The 12,498-nt window shown below is 65.1% G+C and overlaps 2 protein-coding genes across 4 annotated transcripts in view; one reads left to right on the top strand and one right to left on the bottom strand.

The window, feature by feature from the left end:
* Positions 1 to 5,738, top strand: part of RUNDC3A (RUN domain containing 3A) — a 6,712-nt gene extending 974 nt beyond the window's left edge. Inside the window, exons 2-11 of the mRNA XM_027664908.1 lie at positions 1,367 to 1,482; positions 1,624 to 1,757; positions 2,210 to 2,295; positions 2,400 to 2,489; positions 2,582 to 2,662; positions 3,127 to 3,292; positions 3,511 to 3,668; positions 4,381 to 4,518; positions 4,643 to 4,749; positions 4,967 to 5,738. Of these exons, the coding sequence (XP_027520709.1) occupies positions 1,367 to 1,482; positions 1,624 to 1,757; positions 2,210 to 2,295; positions 2,400 to 2,489; positions 2,582 to 2,662; positions 3,127 to 3,292; positions 3,511 to 3,668; positions 4,381 to 4,518; positions 4,643 to 4,749; positions 4,967 to 5,109 (1,219 nt within the window). The 3' untranslated portion in view covers positions 5,110 to 5,738. The remainder of the gene's footprint in view (positions 1 to 1,366; positions 1,483 to 1,623; positions 1,758 to 2,209; positions 2,296 to 2,399; positions 2,490 to 2,581; positions 2,663 to 3,126; positions 3,293 to 3,510; positions 3,669 to 4,380; positions 4,519 to 4,642; positions 4,750 to 4,966) is intronic.
* A 358-nt stretch (positions 5,739 to 6,096) lies between these two features.
* Positions 6,097 to 12,492, bottom strand: SLC25A39 (solute carrier family 25 member 39). 3 transcript variants are annotated; one of them, XM_027664893.1, is made up of 12 exons: positions 12,452 to 12,492; positions 9,931 to 10,039; positions 9,793 to 9,852; positions 9,152 to 9,196; positions 8,438 to 8,547; positions 8,246 to 8,313; positions 7,998 to 8,122; positions 7,653 to 7,826; positions 7,442 to 7,551; positions 7,193 to 7,274; positions 7,019 to 7,099; positions 6,097 to 6,939 (listed from the first exon to the last, which is right to left on the bottom strand). In XM_027664893.1, exons 2-12 carry the CDS (start codon positions 10,025 to 10,027, stop codon positions 6,821 to 6,823), a joined length of 1,071 nt encoding a protein of 356 aa, XP_027520694.1. In that variant the 5' UTR covers positions 10,028 to 10,039; positions 12,452 to 12,492; the 3' UTR covers positions 6,097 to 6,820. The 3 variants fall into 3 exon arrangements, with proteins under 3 accessions (XP_027520694.1, XP_027520691.1, XP_027520692.1); XM_027664890.1 differs by lacking the exon at positions 12,452 to 12,492 and adding an exon at positions 10,142 to 11,171; XM_027664891.1 differs by lacking the exons at positions 9,152 to 9,196; positions 12,452 to 12,492 and adding an exon at positions 10,142 to 11,169.
* Between the last annotated feature and the right edge of the window lie 6 nt (positions 12,493 to 12,498).

The following is a 12,498-nucleotide window of genomic DNA, read 5'->3' as shown; positions in this document are numbered from 1 at the left end:
CCCCCATGCGGGTGGGGGGCCCAGGAAGTGACGTCAGGGCCCCACTCCTGGCGGCAGGGATGGGAGATGAAGGATGGAGGATGAGGGTTGTCATGGAGACACCCGGCTGGACCGGGAAGGGGGGGAGCAGGGGTGGGGTGGGGGGACGGGGGGGCTGGTGGTCCCTGCAGGGGCACACGAGTGGGGTGAAGCTCCCCAGGCACTAGTGAGGGGCTGCTGGTGCTGGGAGTGCTGGAGCCTGGCCTAGGGCTGGGGGGGTTGTGGGGGGCACCAAGGCCAGGGGCAGCCTGGCAGGGACCCCCCAGGGCCTCGTGTTGGGCTCCCCACCATGGCACAGGGCACCTCCAACCCACATCACGACATGGGGACCCTCTGGATTTCCTTACCATGGCAAAAAGCACCTCCAAACCCCCCATCATGACAGGGGGAGCCCCTGGATCTCCTCGCCATGGCACAGGGCACCTCCAGACCCCCTGAATTTCCTCACCGTGGCACAAGGACAGCTCCAGACCCCCCTGTCATGACATGGGGAACCCCTGGGTTTCCTTGCCGTGGCACAGGGCACCTCCAGACCCCCCTGTCATGACATGGGGACTCCCCGTTTCTCATCACCTTGGCACAGGGTAGCTCCAGACCCTGCTGCCATAACATAGGAACCCCCTGTTTCTTATCACCATGGCACAAGGCACCTCTAGACCCCCTGGATCTCCTCACCATAGCACAGGGCAGGTCCAGACCCCTCTGTCACGACATGTGGACCCCCTGGATCTCCTCACCATGGCACAGGGGCACCTCCAAACCCCGCTGTCACGCCATGGGGACCTCCAGGGCTCCTCGCCATGGCACAGGGCACCTCCACACCCCCTGAATTTCCTCACCACGGCTCAAGGCAGGTCCACACCCCTCTGTCACGACGAGGCACCTTCCACCCGCCGTCAGAGGGATCCCCAGCCAGCTGTGACCCACAGACAGGGGGGATCCCCACCGAGCCAACACCTGCCCCGTGCTGGGCTAGGCGGGCGCCGTGTCCTCGGCATCGCTGCGCTGGGAGCACGAGCGGCCGGGCGGAAGGGGAAACCATCACCGCCTGCGCACGGCCGGGGAGGAAGGGGCCTTTGTTCGCCCTTCCTGGCCACTTGCTTGGCGGGGAGCGGCGGCCGCCCCTCAGGGTCCCCGGGGACATGGGGACACGGGGGGTCAGCGAGCCACAGCCCAGCCCGCCGCCCTCTTCCCGCTGCCGGGAGCGGGAGCCAACGGCTGGAAAAGCGTTTTGCTCTGGCACTGGAACCCGGCCTGTGCCGGGTGGTGGGTGAGGGGTGGTGGGGGTTTGTCCCCTCCTGCCCTGTGACGCCCAAACCCTCGCCAGGTTCTCGGTGAAGACCCTCCTGGAGAAGTACACGGCGGATCCCATCGATGACTCCTCTGAGGAGTTCGTCAACTTCGCCGCCATCCTTGAGCAGATCCTCAGCCACCGCTTCAAAGGTAACGGGGGCGTCCCTGTCCCCACCCCTGTGCCCCATGGCGGGTGGGGATGCCCACAGTGGCACCAGGGAGTGTGTCCAGGCTCTGTCAGGGGCTTTGCCAGCACAGCAGCCCCTGACTGCAGCCCCTGGGTGCCCACAGGCCCCGTCAGCTGGTTCAGCTCTGATGGGCAGCGCGGGTTTTGGGATTACATCCGCCTGGCCTGCAGCAAGGTCCCCAACAACTGTGTCAGCAGCATCGAGAACATGGAGAACATCAGCACCTCCAGGGCCAAGGTCAGGAGGGTGCCAACCCCAGCCCTGTCCCCATTGCCATTCCTATTCTTGCCTCCTCTGCTTCCATTCACACCCTGTCCCTGGTACACGGACCCATTCCCTTTCTGTCTCCATCCATATCCTACCTCCATCCCATCATAATCCCATACCATCCTCAACTTTATCTTTTCTCATCCCCTTTCCATCCCCATCCCTGTCCCCATCCCATCCTGTCCCGTACTCATTCCCATCCCATCCCATCCCATCCCATTCCCTCTCTGCCCCCCATAGGACCTCAGGGGATCACTGGGGTGCAACAGGAGCTGTGGGTCCCTGTGGGACCGAAAAATGGGTCAAAAGCCACTCCCAGGTGGGAAACCCCCGTCTGCTGGTCCCCAGAGCACCAGGGGTGGGTGGGATTGTGGTGAGGAGCAGCTCTGCGGGGGGGACCCAATGGTAGCCCCCCCTTGCAGGGCCGGGCATGGATCCGCGTGGCGCTGATGGAGAAGCGCATGTCCGAGTACATCTCCACGGCCCTGCGGGACACACGGACCACCAGGTGAGCAGCCCACGGCCCCCCCGGCCACGGCCACGCCTGCACTGGACCCGGGGTGGGCTCCGTGTGCCGGGGTGGGTTTTGGGGTGCCACGCGTTTCCCCACAGGCGGTTTTACGACGACGGGGCCATCATGCTGCGGGAGGAGTCCACGGTGCTCACGGGGATGCTCATCGGGCTCAGCGCCATCGACTTCAGGTAGGGGCGGGTGACACGGTGGGACACAGGCCCTGACTGACCCCCCTGGGGTGCCCTGACCCTCTGCTCCTTCTCCCACTGCCACTGCTCAGCTTCTGCCTGAAGGGAGAGGTGATGGACGGTAAAACGCCCGTGGTCATCGACTACACGCCCTACCTGAAGTTCACACAGAGGTAAGAGTCAGCTCCCTGGTGCCCTCCCTGGGGTTCGGGGGCTTTTGGGATCCCTTGGTGGGTTTTGGGGGGTTTTAGGGTCTCCCCAGCCCTGTTTGGTCAGTTTGGGGGGGCCTGGGTGGTGCCTGGTGGTTTTTGGGGTGCAGCAGGACTCGCCTGCACCTGCAGATGTTGGAGGTCTGGGGGTTCCCTTGGTTGGATCAGAGGGGGGTCTCTTGGTGGGTTTTAGGGGACATGGAGGTTCCCCCACCCCCGGATCAGTTTGGGAAGGTCTTTGGGGGTCCCCGCTGTGTTTTGGGGAGTAGCAGAACCCACCTGCACCTACATATGTTGGGGGTCTGGGGGCTCCCTTGGTGGGTTTTTTGGGGTCTCTGGGTCCCTCGGTGGGTTTTGTCTCTGCCCTGGCACCCTGGTGGGTGTCCCTGACTGTGTGAGAGCCCTCACTGAGCCCCTGCACCCCCCAGCTACGACTACCTGAGCGAGGAGGAGGAGCGGGGCAGTGTGGAGAGCAGCACGAGCGAGGACAGCTCGCCTGAACACCCCTACCTGCCCCTGGTCACCGACGAGGACAGTTGGTACAACAAGTGGCGCAAGATGGAGCAGAAATTCCGCATCGTTTATGCCCAAAAGGTACCGGGAGCTGGGATGGGGCTGTCAAGGTATCAACCCCCCCGGGATGCTCCAGCCTGGAGCATCTGCCCCTGCATCCCCTCTCCCACAGCCTGGTGGTGTCCGCAGACCTTCACCCCACTGCTGTGGTGACCCAGTCCTCTCATTGTCACCCTGAGCGGCCCTGGGGACATGGTGGTGGCAGCGAGGCCACCAGTGGTGACAGTGGCCTCCCTCAGGGGTACCTGGAGGAGCTGGTGCGGCTGCGGGAGTCGCAGCTGAAGGACCTGGAGGCGGAGAACAAGCGGCTGAAGCTGCGGCTGGAGGAGGTGATGGTGCAGAACCAGCTGGAGAAGAGGGAGCTGGAGGGCGTCATCCTGGAGCTGCAGGAGCAGCTGTGAGTGGGGATGTGCTGCTGTTGCGGGGGCTTGGGCTGGGTGGGGGTCCCTGGAGACTGGGTGCCCCAGGGGCTGTGGGTGGTCCCCAGTGCCCCATTGATCCCGAGGGGCAGGGTGAGGGGTGGTCCCTGGCATCCCGTACACCCTGTGGGGTGGGATGGATGTGGCGTTCCCAGGGCCTGGGTGCCCCGTATTCCCTGTGGGACACAGCGGGTCCCTGGTATCCCATTTGCCCCACGGGATGTGATGGGTGGCAGGTCTCTGATGCCCAGGTGCTCCATATATCCCATAGGACATGGAGGGTCCCCAGTGTGCCCAGTCTGCCCTATGGAATGTGATGAGTCCTCAATACCCCATATTATCCATGGGATATGATGGGTGGAAGGTTCCCAATACCCAGGTGCCCCATATGGCCTGTGGGACATGGAGGGTCCCCAGTGTCCCCTCTCCCCCATGGGACATGGTGGGTCCCCAGTGCCTCATATATCCCGCGAGATATGGAGGGTCCCCAGTGTCCCTTATCCCCTGTGGAACATGGTGGGTTCCAAATACCTCATATATCCCACAAGACATGGAGGGTCCCCGGTGTCCCATGTGCCCCGTGGGACGCGGTGGGTCCCCAGTGCCCCACACATCTCGTGGGCCGTGTCGCCCGGCAGGTCCCCGGCACCGGTGGCCGTGCCGGGTGCTGAGCAGCCGCCTTTGCCGCAGGACGGGGCTGATCCCCTGCGAGAACCCGCAGCTGGCCCAGCTCTCCAAGGAGATGGTGACACCCCTGGTCAACCAGTGGCCCTCGCTGGGGACCCTCAACGGCAACGAGAGCGGCTCGGACAGCAAACTCTACAGGAGGTAACACCGTGCTGGGGGCAGAGCCCCCCCGACCCGTGCCCAGCACCCTGCCCTGCCCCGGTTGAGAGGGGACGGGGAGAAGGGCTGTGCCAGCCCCGGGGGGCTCAGCATCATCCCTCTGCAGGCACAGCTTCGTGAGCACCGACCAGCTCTCGGCCGAGAACAGCCTCAGCTCCGACTCCCAGCGCCTGGGAGAGGGCAAGCGCGAGGGCGAGCCCTGGGGGCCCTTGGGTAAGACACCCCCCACCCCCCAGCGGGTGCCCCACAGGGCTCAGCGTGTCCCCCCCCACACACCCAGGTGTCTGAACCCTCCCAACAGCCCCTTCCTTGTGGCAGGAGTGCTGTCCCAGCAGTGCAGGGACACCCAGGGTCCCTCCCGGAGGGGTGGTCCCTGTCCCCCCGCGGTGGCGAGGCCGCAGCCCCCCATGACACCCCTCTCTGCCCACAGGGAAGGACCCCACGCCCTCCATGCTGGGGCTCTGCGGCTCCCTGGCCTCCCTGCCCAGCTGCAAGTCCCTGGCCAGCCTCAAGTCCAACGAGTGCCTGGTGAGCGACAGCACGGAAGCCAGCCCGACCCGCAGCCCCAGCTGAGGCCCCCGGCCCCCTCACCGCCCCCCGGCCCGGCCGCCAGGCCCAGCGTCGCGGCACAGGACTGAGCTCGGCCCCCCTCGCCGCCCCGGGACCGACGAGGGACTCGCCAAACCCACCGGGGAGGCTGGGGACGGGCATCCCCCTCCCCATCTCGACATCCCACCCCCCGGCCGTGCCTCGGACCCCCAGCCTGGACCCTGGCTGGAGACATGGACCCGTTGGGATGGGGGATGCAGGACTGGGACCCAGGCGAGCTGGGGAGGGGGGGGATGAACTGTGCCATGGGGGGGACACTGGGAGCTACAGCTACTGGGGAGCAAGGGGGGGGTCAGGGCCAGGCCCTCTGCAGGGGTGAGGGTCTGGGCACAGCCCCGCTGTCCATCCTGCTCAGCCCTCAGTGCCCACCTGGCCTTCCCCAGCCCCTCTGCTTTGGGGGCTGCCTGTCCCCCACTTCGGGAGCCAGCTGTCCCTCCTTGCAGCAGCATCCCCACGATAGGGGTAGGACTCCCCTTTCCCCTCCCCTCCCCATCCTCTCCTGGGTTTTGGGTTGTTTTGGGTGATTTTGGTTTTTATTTCGGCCCCATCTGCCTGGTTGGAGCAAAAGGAAATCAATAAATGCAGCAAGCAGAGCCGGCCTGTCACCCCTCCCCCTGCTAGGAGAGGGGGGGACAGACCCTTTGTGCCCCCCACCATGAGGTCATGGCCCAAGCAGGGGTGCTGAGGAGGGTCCAGTGAGCCTCCTCCAGCCCCCCAGGCAGGGAGAGCACCTTTGGGACACAGCAGATCAGCAGGGATGGGGTATCCCCCTGCCCCAGCAGCAGTGGGGTGCTGCTGGGGGGAGCAGGGTGGTCCTGGGTCCCCTTACCCTCAGTAAAAGCCCAGCAAGGACCCGGTGGGTGACAGTACTGTGCCCACACAGCAGGGACGTGGCTGGCACCCCTGGGGTCTTTCACAGCCCCCAGCACACAGGGAGAGAAACCCTTCCACTATCAGACAAATTTTTCTTTTATTTAAGAAAATAAGGGGAATTCCCCCCATGAGTCCCAGGGAAGGTGGGGGCAGTGCCCGCAGAGCTGGGGCAGGCCCTTGCAGTGAAGGGACAGGTCAGGGGGTGCCACAGTGCCCCCCAGTCCCCTGGAGCAGCAGCGAGGTCTGTCCCCATGCAGGGTCTGTCCAACCCAGGGTCTGGCAGGGGACAGGGATACCCCCAGTGAGAGGAGAGGTCCGGAGGCAGGGAGAGGGTCCTGTCGTGTCCCCGTGCAGAGCAGGCAAGGGGAGGCTGTGCGTGAGTGATGGACCCCCGGGCAGAGCAGGGCTGGGGGGCCCGGGCAGGCAGGGAAGCCTCCGAGGTTTGGGGTTTGGTCCTCGCCTGAGCCCCAGCTCCACCTCCTGCCAGGCCAAGTCACCTGGGACATCCCATCCTTGCCAGTGTCCATGAATCCAGCAGCAGCAGCATCTGTCCAGCCCCAAGGGATGAGTGTGGGGGGCTCCATGTCCCCCCCAGTGTCACAGCAGCAGGCACAGATCTCCCCCAGAGTGGTTGGGACAGGGAGTGGGGCCCTGGCTCCGTGTGTGGGGAGGCAGAGCGCGGGATGAAGGCACTTGGGCTCTGCACAGCCGAGCGTGGATCCCCGCTCCCGGGACTCCTGGCCAGAGCAGGGCTGGCACTGTCCCCTGGGCACGGCCACACACAGCCCTGCCCCAGCCCTGCTCACAACCCCCGCAGCCGCCGCTCCTGGTTCAGCTTCTGGAAGAAGGTCTTGCCGAATTCGTAGGTGCTGATCATGATGGCGCAGGCAGGTGCCACCTTGATGACACGGGGCAGGAAGCCTGCAAGGACAGCGCTGTCAGCCCTGGGGTGACACCAGGGCACCTGGAACCCCAGCACAAGGCTGGGGCACGTCCTCACCTGCAAACAGCCCCCGGGTGCCAGACTCAGCACGGATCCGCTGCATGAGCAGCCAGGTGGAGGAAGGCTTGGAGGCCGAGACTGTGGGGAGAAGGGAACAGGTAAGGGTCTAGGGATGCCCATGAGGAGTCCTGGATGCCCCCCAGGCACCTGCCCGCAGGCCTGGCCCCTCACCTGGGTGCACCTCACTGTCTCCCAGCTCGATCTGCCGCTGGGTTTTGACCACGTCGAAGGGCAGCGTCAGCACTGCGGCCACCTGTGGGATTGGCACCGGGCAGTGAGCCTGGACCTGGTGACAGCTCTGCTGGTGACAGCTCTGCTGGTGACAGCTCTGCTGTCACCTCCCTGTGCCATCCCAGCCCGCCCCTCCCTCCCACAGGGACCATCCCCCACCTTGAGTGAGCCTCAGCACCCCAAACTCACCGTGCCAGAGATGGCCCCAGATGTGAAGCTGACCATGAACGTGGCCTCTTCCAGCCAGGCCTTCCTGCAGAGCCACGTCCTCACCAGCTCGTAGTTAAACCAGTACAGAGCTGGGGGGAGAGGAGACACCAGTGCTACAACTGGACACCCTGGACACACCAACCCCCCGGCCCTGGTTCCCTGCCACCTCCCAGTGCCACCACAGCCATACCTGAGAAGGGGACGTCCCGCAGCACGGTGGGTCCCCAGCCTCTCCAGAGGGACAGCCAGCCATCCTGGGCCACTGCTGACTGGATGCAGACGCCCAGCTCACGGTAGCTGAGCTGCCGGGACTGCATCTTGGTGCGGATCAGCTCCAAGGGGCTGATGACCGTCACGGCACCCACTGCAAGGAGGGGACACCGGGAATCAGCTCCGTCTGCTCCAGCGGCTGTCCCGGAGCCATCAGCACCATGCTGGGAGAGCCAGGTGCCCAAACTGGACACCAAGACCTGCCACGCTCTGCTGGCACCACAGGGTGGGCACAGGGAGACCCCCAGGGAGGAGGGGTACTCACGCCTGGCGAGGGCCCCGGCCAGCAAGGGGATGTGGGGGCCCCGACTTCCCGTCCGGGCGTGCAGGTAGTCCCGGAGCTGGTCATAGGTGGTGAAGTAAATGACGGTGGCTGGCACAGCCATGACCCTGTGAGGAGGAGGAGGAGGAGGGGTGTGAGGGGCACATGCACTTCCTGAGGGCCAGCAGGGGGCTTGGGACTGATGCCTGTGTGCCCAGGCAGGTGTTAGCACCCAGAATGCCCAAACTCACAGGGTGGGGGGCAAGCCGCTCCACAGGGACCTGATGCCCTCGTAGCGTGTGATCTTCACAAAGGCATCCTGGAGAGAGAGTAGAGCACCAGGGAGAGGAGTTAGAGGGACAAGATGGGCAAACACCTCCCCAGTAAACACCCCTCTGGGACAGGGAGGCCCCTGCCCACCCTGCTGTGCCCACAGCCCCTACCAGTGTGCCAGTGAAGTGGGTGGGGGCCTTGTACCAGGCGGTGCAGCCGTTGCCGTTCTGGCAGACATACAGGTGGTCCATGAGCCCATTGCAGTAGAGGAAACACTTCCCTGAGGCAGGAAGCAATGGCACCACTGTTAGACAGGAGACCCTTCCCCTCTGCCCCACACCCAGCACATCTGATTCCAAAACCTTCCTTCCAGAAAGAAGCCAAACCCTCAGTGCTTGAGCCCAGTGGGACCAGCCCCAGGCCAAGGCCAGGAGAGGGACAACCCTCTGGCCAGGGTCTGACCACAGCCAGACCCACAGGGTGGGGGACACACAGCCCCACGGCAGGGATGGGAGCACAGCAGGACTCACTGCCAGTGGCAGGAGGGGTTTTATGCCTTGGTTGGTCTTGGCTTTGCTACCGTGGGGACACCACGGCCCCTCCACTGTGCTCTCAAGCCAGGCAGAGGGACCCAGGCAGGGGAGATCCAAAGGGACTTTGATGTAGCAACAGTACAGAGAGGGGGAGCACAGAGAGCCAGGCCTGTTGCACAACAGACCCCTCAGCAGACCCCACGGATGTGGCACAGCCAGCCCCAAAGCAGGGCTGCAGGAACAGCCAGGGGAGCCCAAGCTGCCACCAGTGGAAAAGCAAACTGGGATCAAGGTTTGGGAAAGCGAAGCCACTGGCAGCAGGAGCTGCCTGGAGCCCCCAGGCGTACTCACATGTGGCCGGCTGAGCGCCCCAGGGCACTGCCTGTGCTGGCAACACTGAAACACACAATGGGGACACACTGAGCACTGGCACTGGGACGTGCCACCTCCCAGGGCTGGGGCACACACGTGCGCTGCAGCTCCGAGCCGGGCAGTGGGAGAACTCCGGGGGTGAAGGGGCTGGATGCCCCCACAGCCACTTCCCAAGCAGTCTCTGTTGTCACCAAACCAGTCCCTTGGGCCCAGCCTGCTGACCCCACAGGATGGGGGCAGATGGAGGGCAGAGCCCACGAGGAGCAGTGTGGAGACTGGAACAAAGGCAGTGGGGGAACAGCGAGCAGCTGGAGCAGGGTGAGCCCCTCTGCCCTGCTCCCCAGGGGCTGGGGGCTGCCAGGCACAGCGCTGACCCCCCTCGGCACAGGGTTGTGCAGGGGGAAGGACAGAGCCAAGCACGAACCCAGCTCCCCCAGCAGGGCCCCCCGAGCTCGTCAGGATGAGGGGCCCATGGTAACCTGCCACCTCGCAATGGCCCCAAGCTCTGGAGCTGAGACATCCCTGCCACTGGCTCTGCCAACCAAGCCGTCCCCATGGGCTGCTCGCCAGCTGGCTGGGGGGCTGGCTGGAGCCCCCCACCCTGCCCTGAGCAGGGTTACCTTTGGAGAACGGGGTCCTCTGGGCCTGCAGCCGGATCTTCACCACGTCCAGCGGTGTCACTGAAACAGCACCACCTTTTAGCCATGACTCCCCCCGTGCCAGCCCCCCCGCCCCGGCACCCACCCTGCGGTGCTCACCGAAGAGGGAGGTGAGGATGGCGCCTGTCCCCGAGGCCAGCATCTGCTGCAGTGGTGTGATGCCCACGCCAGGGCTCGGCGACGTCTTCTCAGCCATGGCACCGTCCCCCTGCAAGGCACGGCGGGGGATGCTCGAGGCCAGGGGGGTCCCTGGCTCCCCTGGGAGCCCCCCCAGCATCCCCACTCCAGTGGTGCGAGGTCAGTGTCCCACCTCCACCGTGCTATCAGTGCAGCACAGGGCAGGCGAGGGCCCCCCATAATCGTGGTGGCCCGAGGGGGGAACAGGGACTGGCTCCTGGGGCTGGCCCAGCCCCGATAACACCCCCTCGGCCCCACGCTGGCAGCAGGCCCAGCCTGGCTGGAGAGGTGGGGACAGTCCAGGCCAGCCTTCCATGTCCTTGGAGAGGGAGGACTCTCCCCTCCCTGAGCTTGGAAAATTAAGGACAGGAAGGAACAAAGTCCAAAGATCAGCCCTGGCTGGGAAGGCAGCAGAGCCTGTGCAGCAGAGCAGTGCACCCATGGGCGGGCACCAGGGGAGGGGGGATCCCCCTCATGAGCTTCCAGAAAGCTCCCCAAAAAGGGTTTGGGCATCCCAAACCTTCTGCCTGATTCCCCCGAGGTTTGGCAAGGCTGCAGCCCCTGGAGCTGATGTGCTGCCTGCAGGAAGCAGGGGATACTGCACCCTTCCCAGGGAGGAGGACACAGAGAATTGACCTCCAGCACGCTCAGCACCAACTGCTCCCTCCTGCCACAGCCCGGGGATGATCCTCACGCTGGGACAGGGCCGGGGCCACGGCAGGAGGGCTTCCAAGCTTTGGGAACCTACAGGGTTTTTTAAAGCCAGGGAATGCAGCAAAAAACCTTCCCCATCTGACTCAGCAATTTGCAAGGTCAGAGGAGTCATAAATCTCTCGGTTACAGGCTCAGGAGTTGCTGGGTGCCCAAGGCTGCGAGTCAGGACAGGTCTGTCCTGAACCCACATGTGCCAACCCCACCGGGAGCCGGGTCTGTGCTGAACCCACACACACCTACCCCACCAGGAGAGCTGGATCTGTCCCAGCCCCACAGTGGTGCTGGCCTCACCAGACCTGGGTTTACCCTGGCAACATGCACACTCAGCCCCACCAAGAGACCTGGGTCTGTCCCAGCACCACACACTTGGCCCCACCACGAGATCCAGGTTTACCCTGGCACCACACACACCAGCCCCACCAGTAGCTGGGCCTGTCCTGGCACCACACACCCAGCCCCAAGGGGGGCTGGGTTTATCCTGGCACCCGGCATACGCCGGCCCCACTGGGATCTGGGTGCTGTCTGGGCACAGGTCCCAGTGTGCCCGTCACGGGACGGCCGCAGTGCTCGCCCCACTGACCCCACAGCCATTGCGAAACCGTGGGCAGGGCGCTGGGGTCGGACCCCTGCCCCAGACCCAGCCCTGCTGCTCAGCCTTACGTAAGCCGGGGGAAATCTCTCGCTCCCAGCTCTGCAGCACCTGATAAACTTCCTTAGTTATACGTGACATGCCCCAACACAGCCCCCCTGTTGGTGCCGGGGGAGTGAGGCACCTCCAGGGCTCCCTTCTCAGCTGGGAGCTGCTCCCTTATCCATCCAGGATAAAATAAGCCCCTAAGCCCCCAGCCCAGAGCCCCCTGCTCAGCCTGGAGTGCTGATGGGGCTGAGTACAGCACAATGATGATCAGGACAAAAAGGAGGAGAAACAAATATAAGTTAAGACGATAAATGCAAAAAATTCCCAGGGACAGGGGACTGGGGGGGAGCTCAGGGGGCTCTTCCCACACTGGAAGGGCCCAGCTGGGCACTCTCACCCTGAGCCAGAGGGAAATCCTGCCGGCAGATCCCCTAGTGCTTCCCAGACCCTGGGCTGCTCCAGGTTTCCCCCAGTCCATCCCTGTGGGTGCCCAGAGAGCACCGGGGGCTCATCCTGGTGGAGGACAAACCACTTTCTCCTGGAGCAGGGGATGGTGCTGGAGCGTCCCCCAGGGCTCACAGGGACCCAGCCTGGACCGCTGCCCCGTGGAGCCCCCCAGGGCAGGGGCAGCCCCCCTACCTGTGGTCTGCACCCCTACCTGGGTGGAGCCTGCAGCCCCCCACTGCCCCGGGGAACTCCCTTACCCGGGCTCTGTACCTCTACCTGGGGTCCACACCCTACCTGGGGTCCGCACACCCCCTCGAGCTTGGAGCCCCCACCCCAGGGCTGTGTCCTCTCCCCCGGGCTTTGCAGCCCACTCCGAGCAGAGAATCTCCCTCCCCTGGCTCTACGTCCCCTCTCTCAGGGTCTGCAGCCCCCCCCGCCCCGGGGTTTGCCCCCCCCCCCCCCCCCCCCCGCCCTGGGAGCGGAGCCCGGGGGTTCCGCGGCCGCCTGTTCCCCCATCACAGCCGCACGACCCCCGACACCGGGGGGGGAAACTGAGGCAGCGGCGGCGCGTGCCGGACCGCGAGGGCGGGGTGCCGTGAGAGGAGGAAGGGGTGCCGGGGGAGGTGCCGGGGAGTGCCGCCCCACCTGCTCATTCCAGCCCGGCTCGGCGCGTCCCTGCGGGGCCGGGAGGC

This window comes from Corapipo altera, unplaced genomic scaffold, assembly GCF_003945725.1.
Source record: "Corapipo altera isolate COAL_440 unplaced genomic scaffold, ASM394572v1 142, whole genome shotgun sequence".
In the NCBI taxonomy this organism is placed as follows: Eukaryota; Metazoa; Chordata; class Aves; order Passeriformes; family Pipridae; genus Corapipo; species Corapipo altera.
This window is presented reverse-complemented; position numbering and strand designations above follow the sequence as displayed.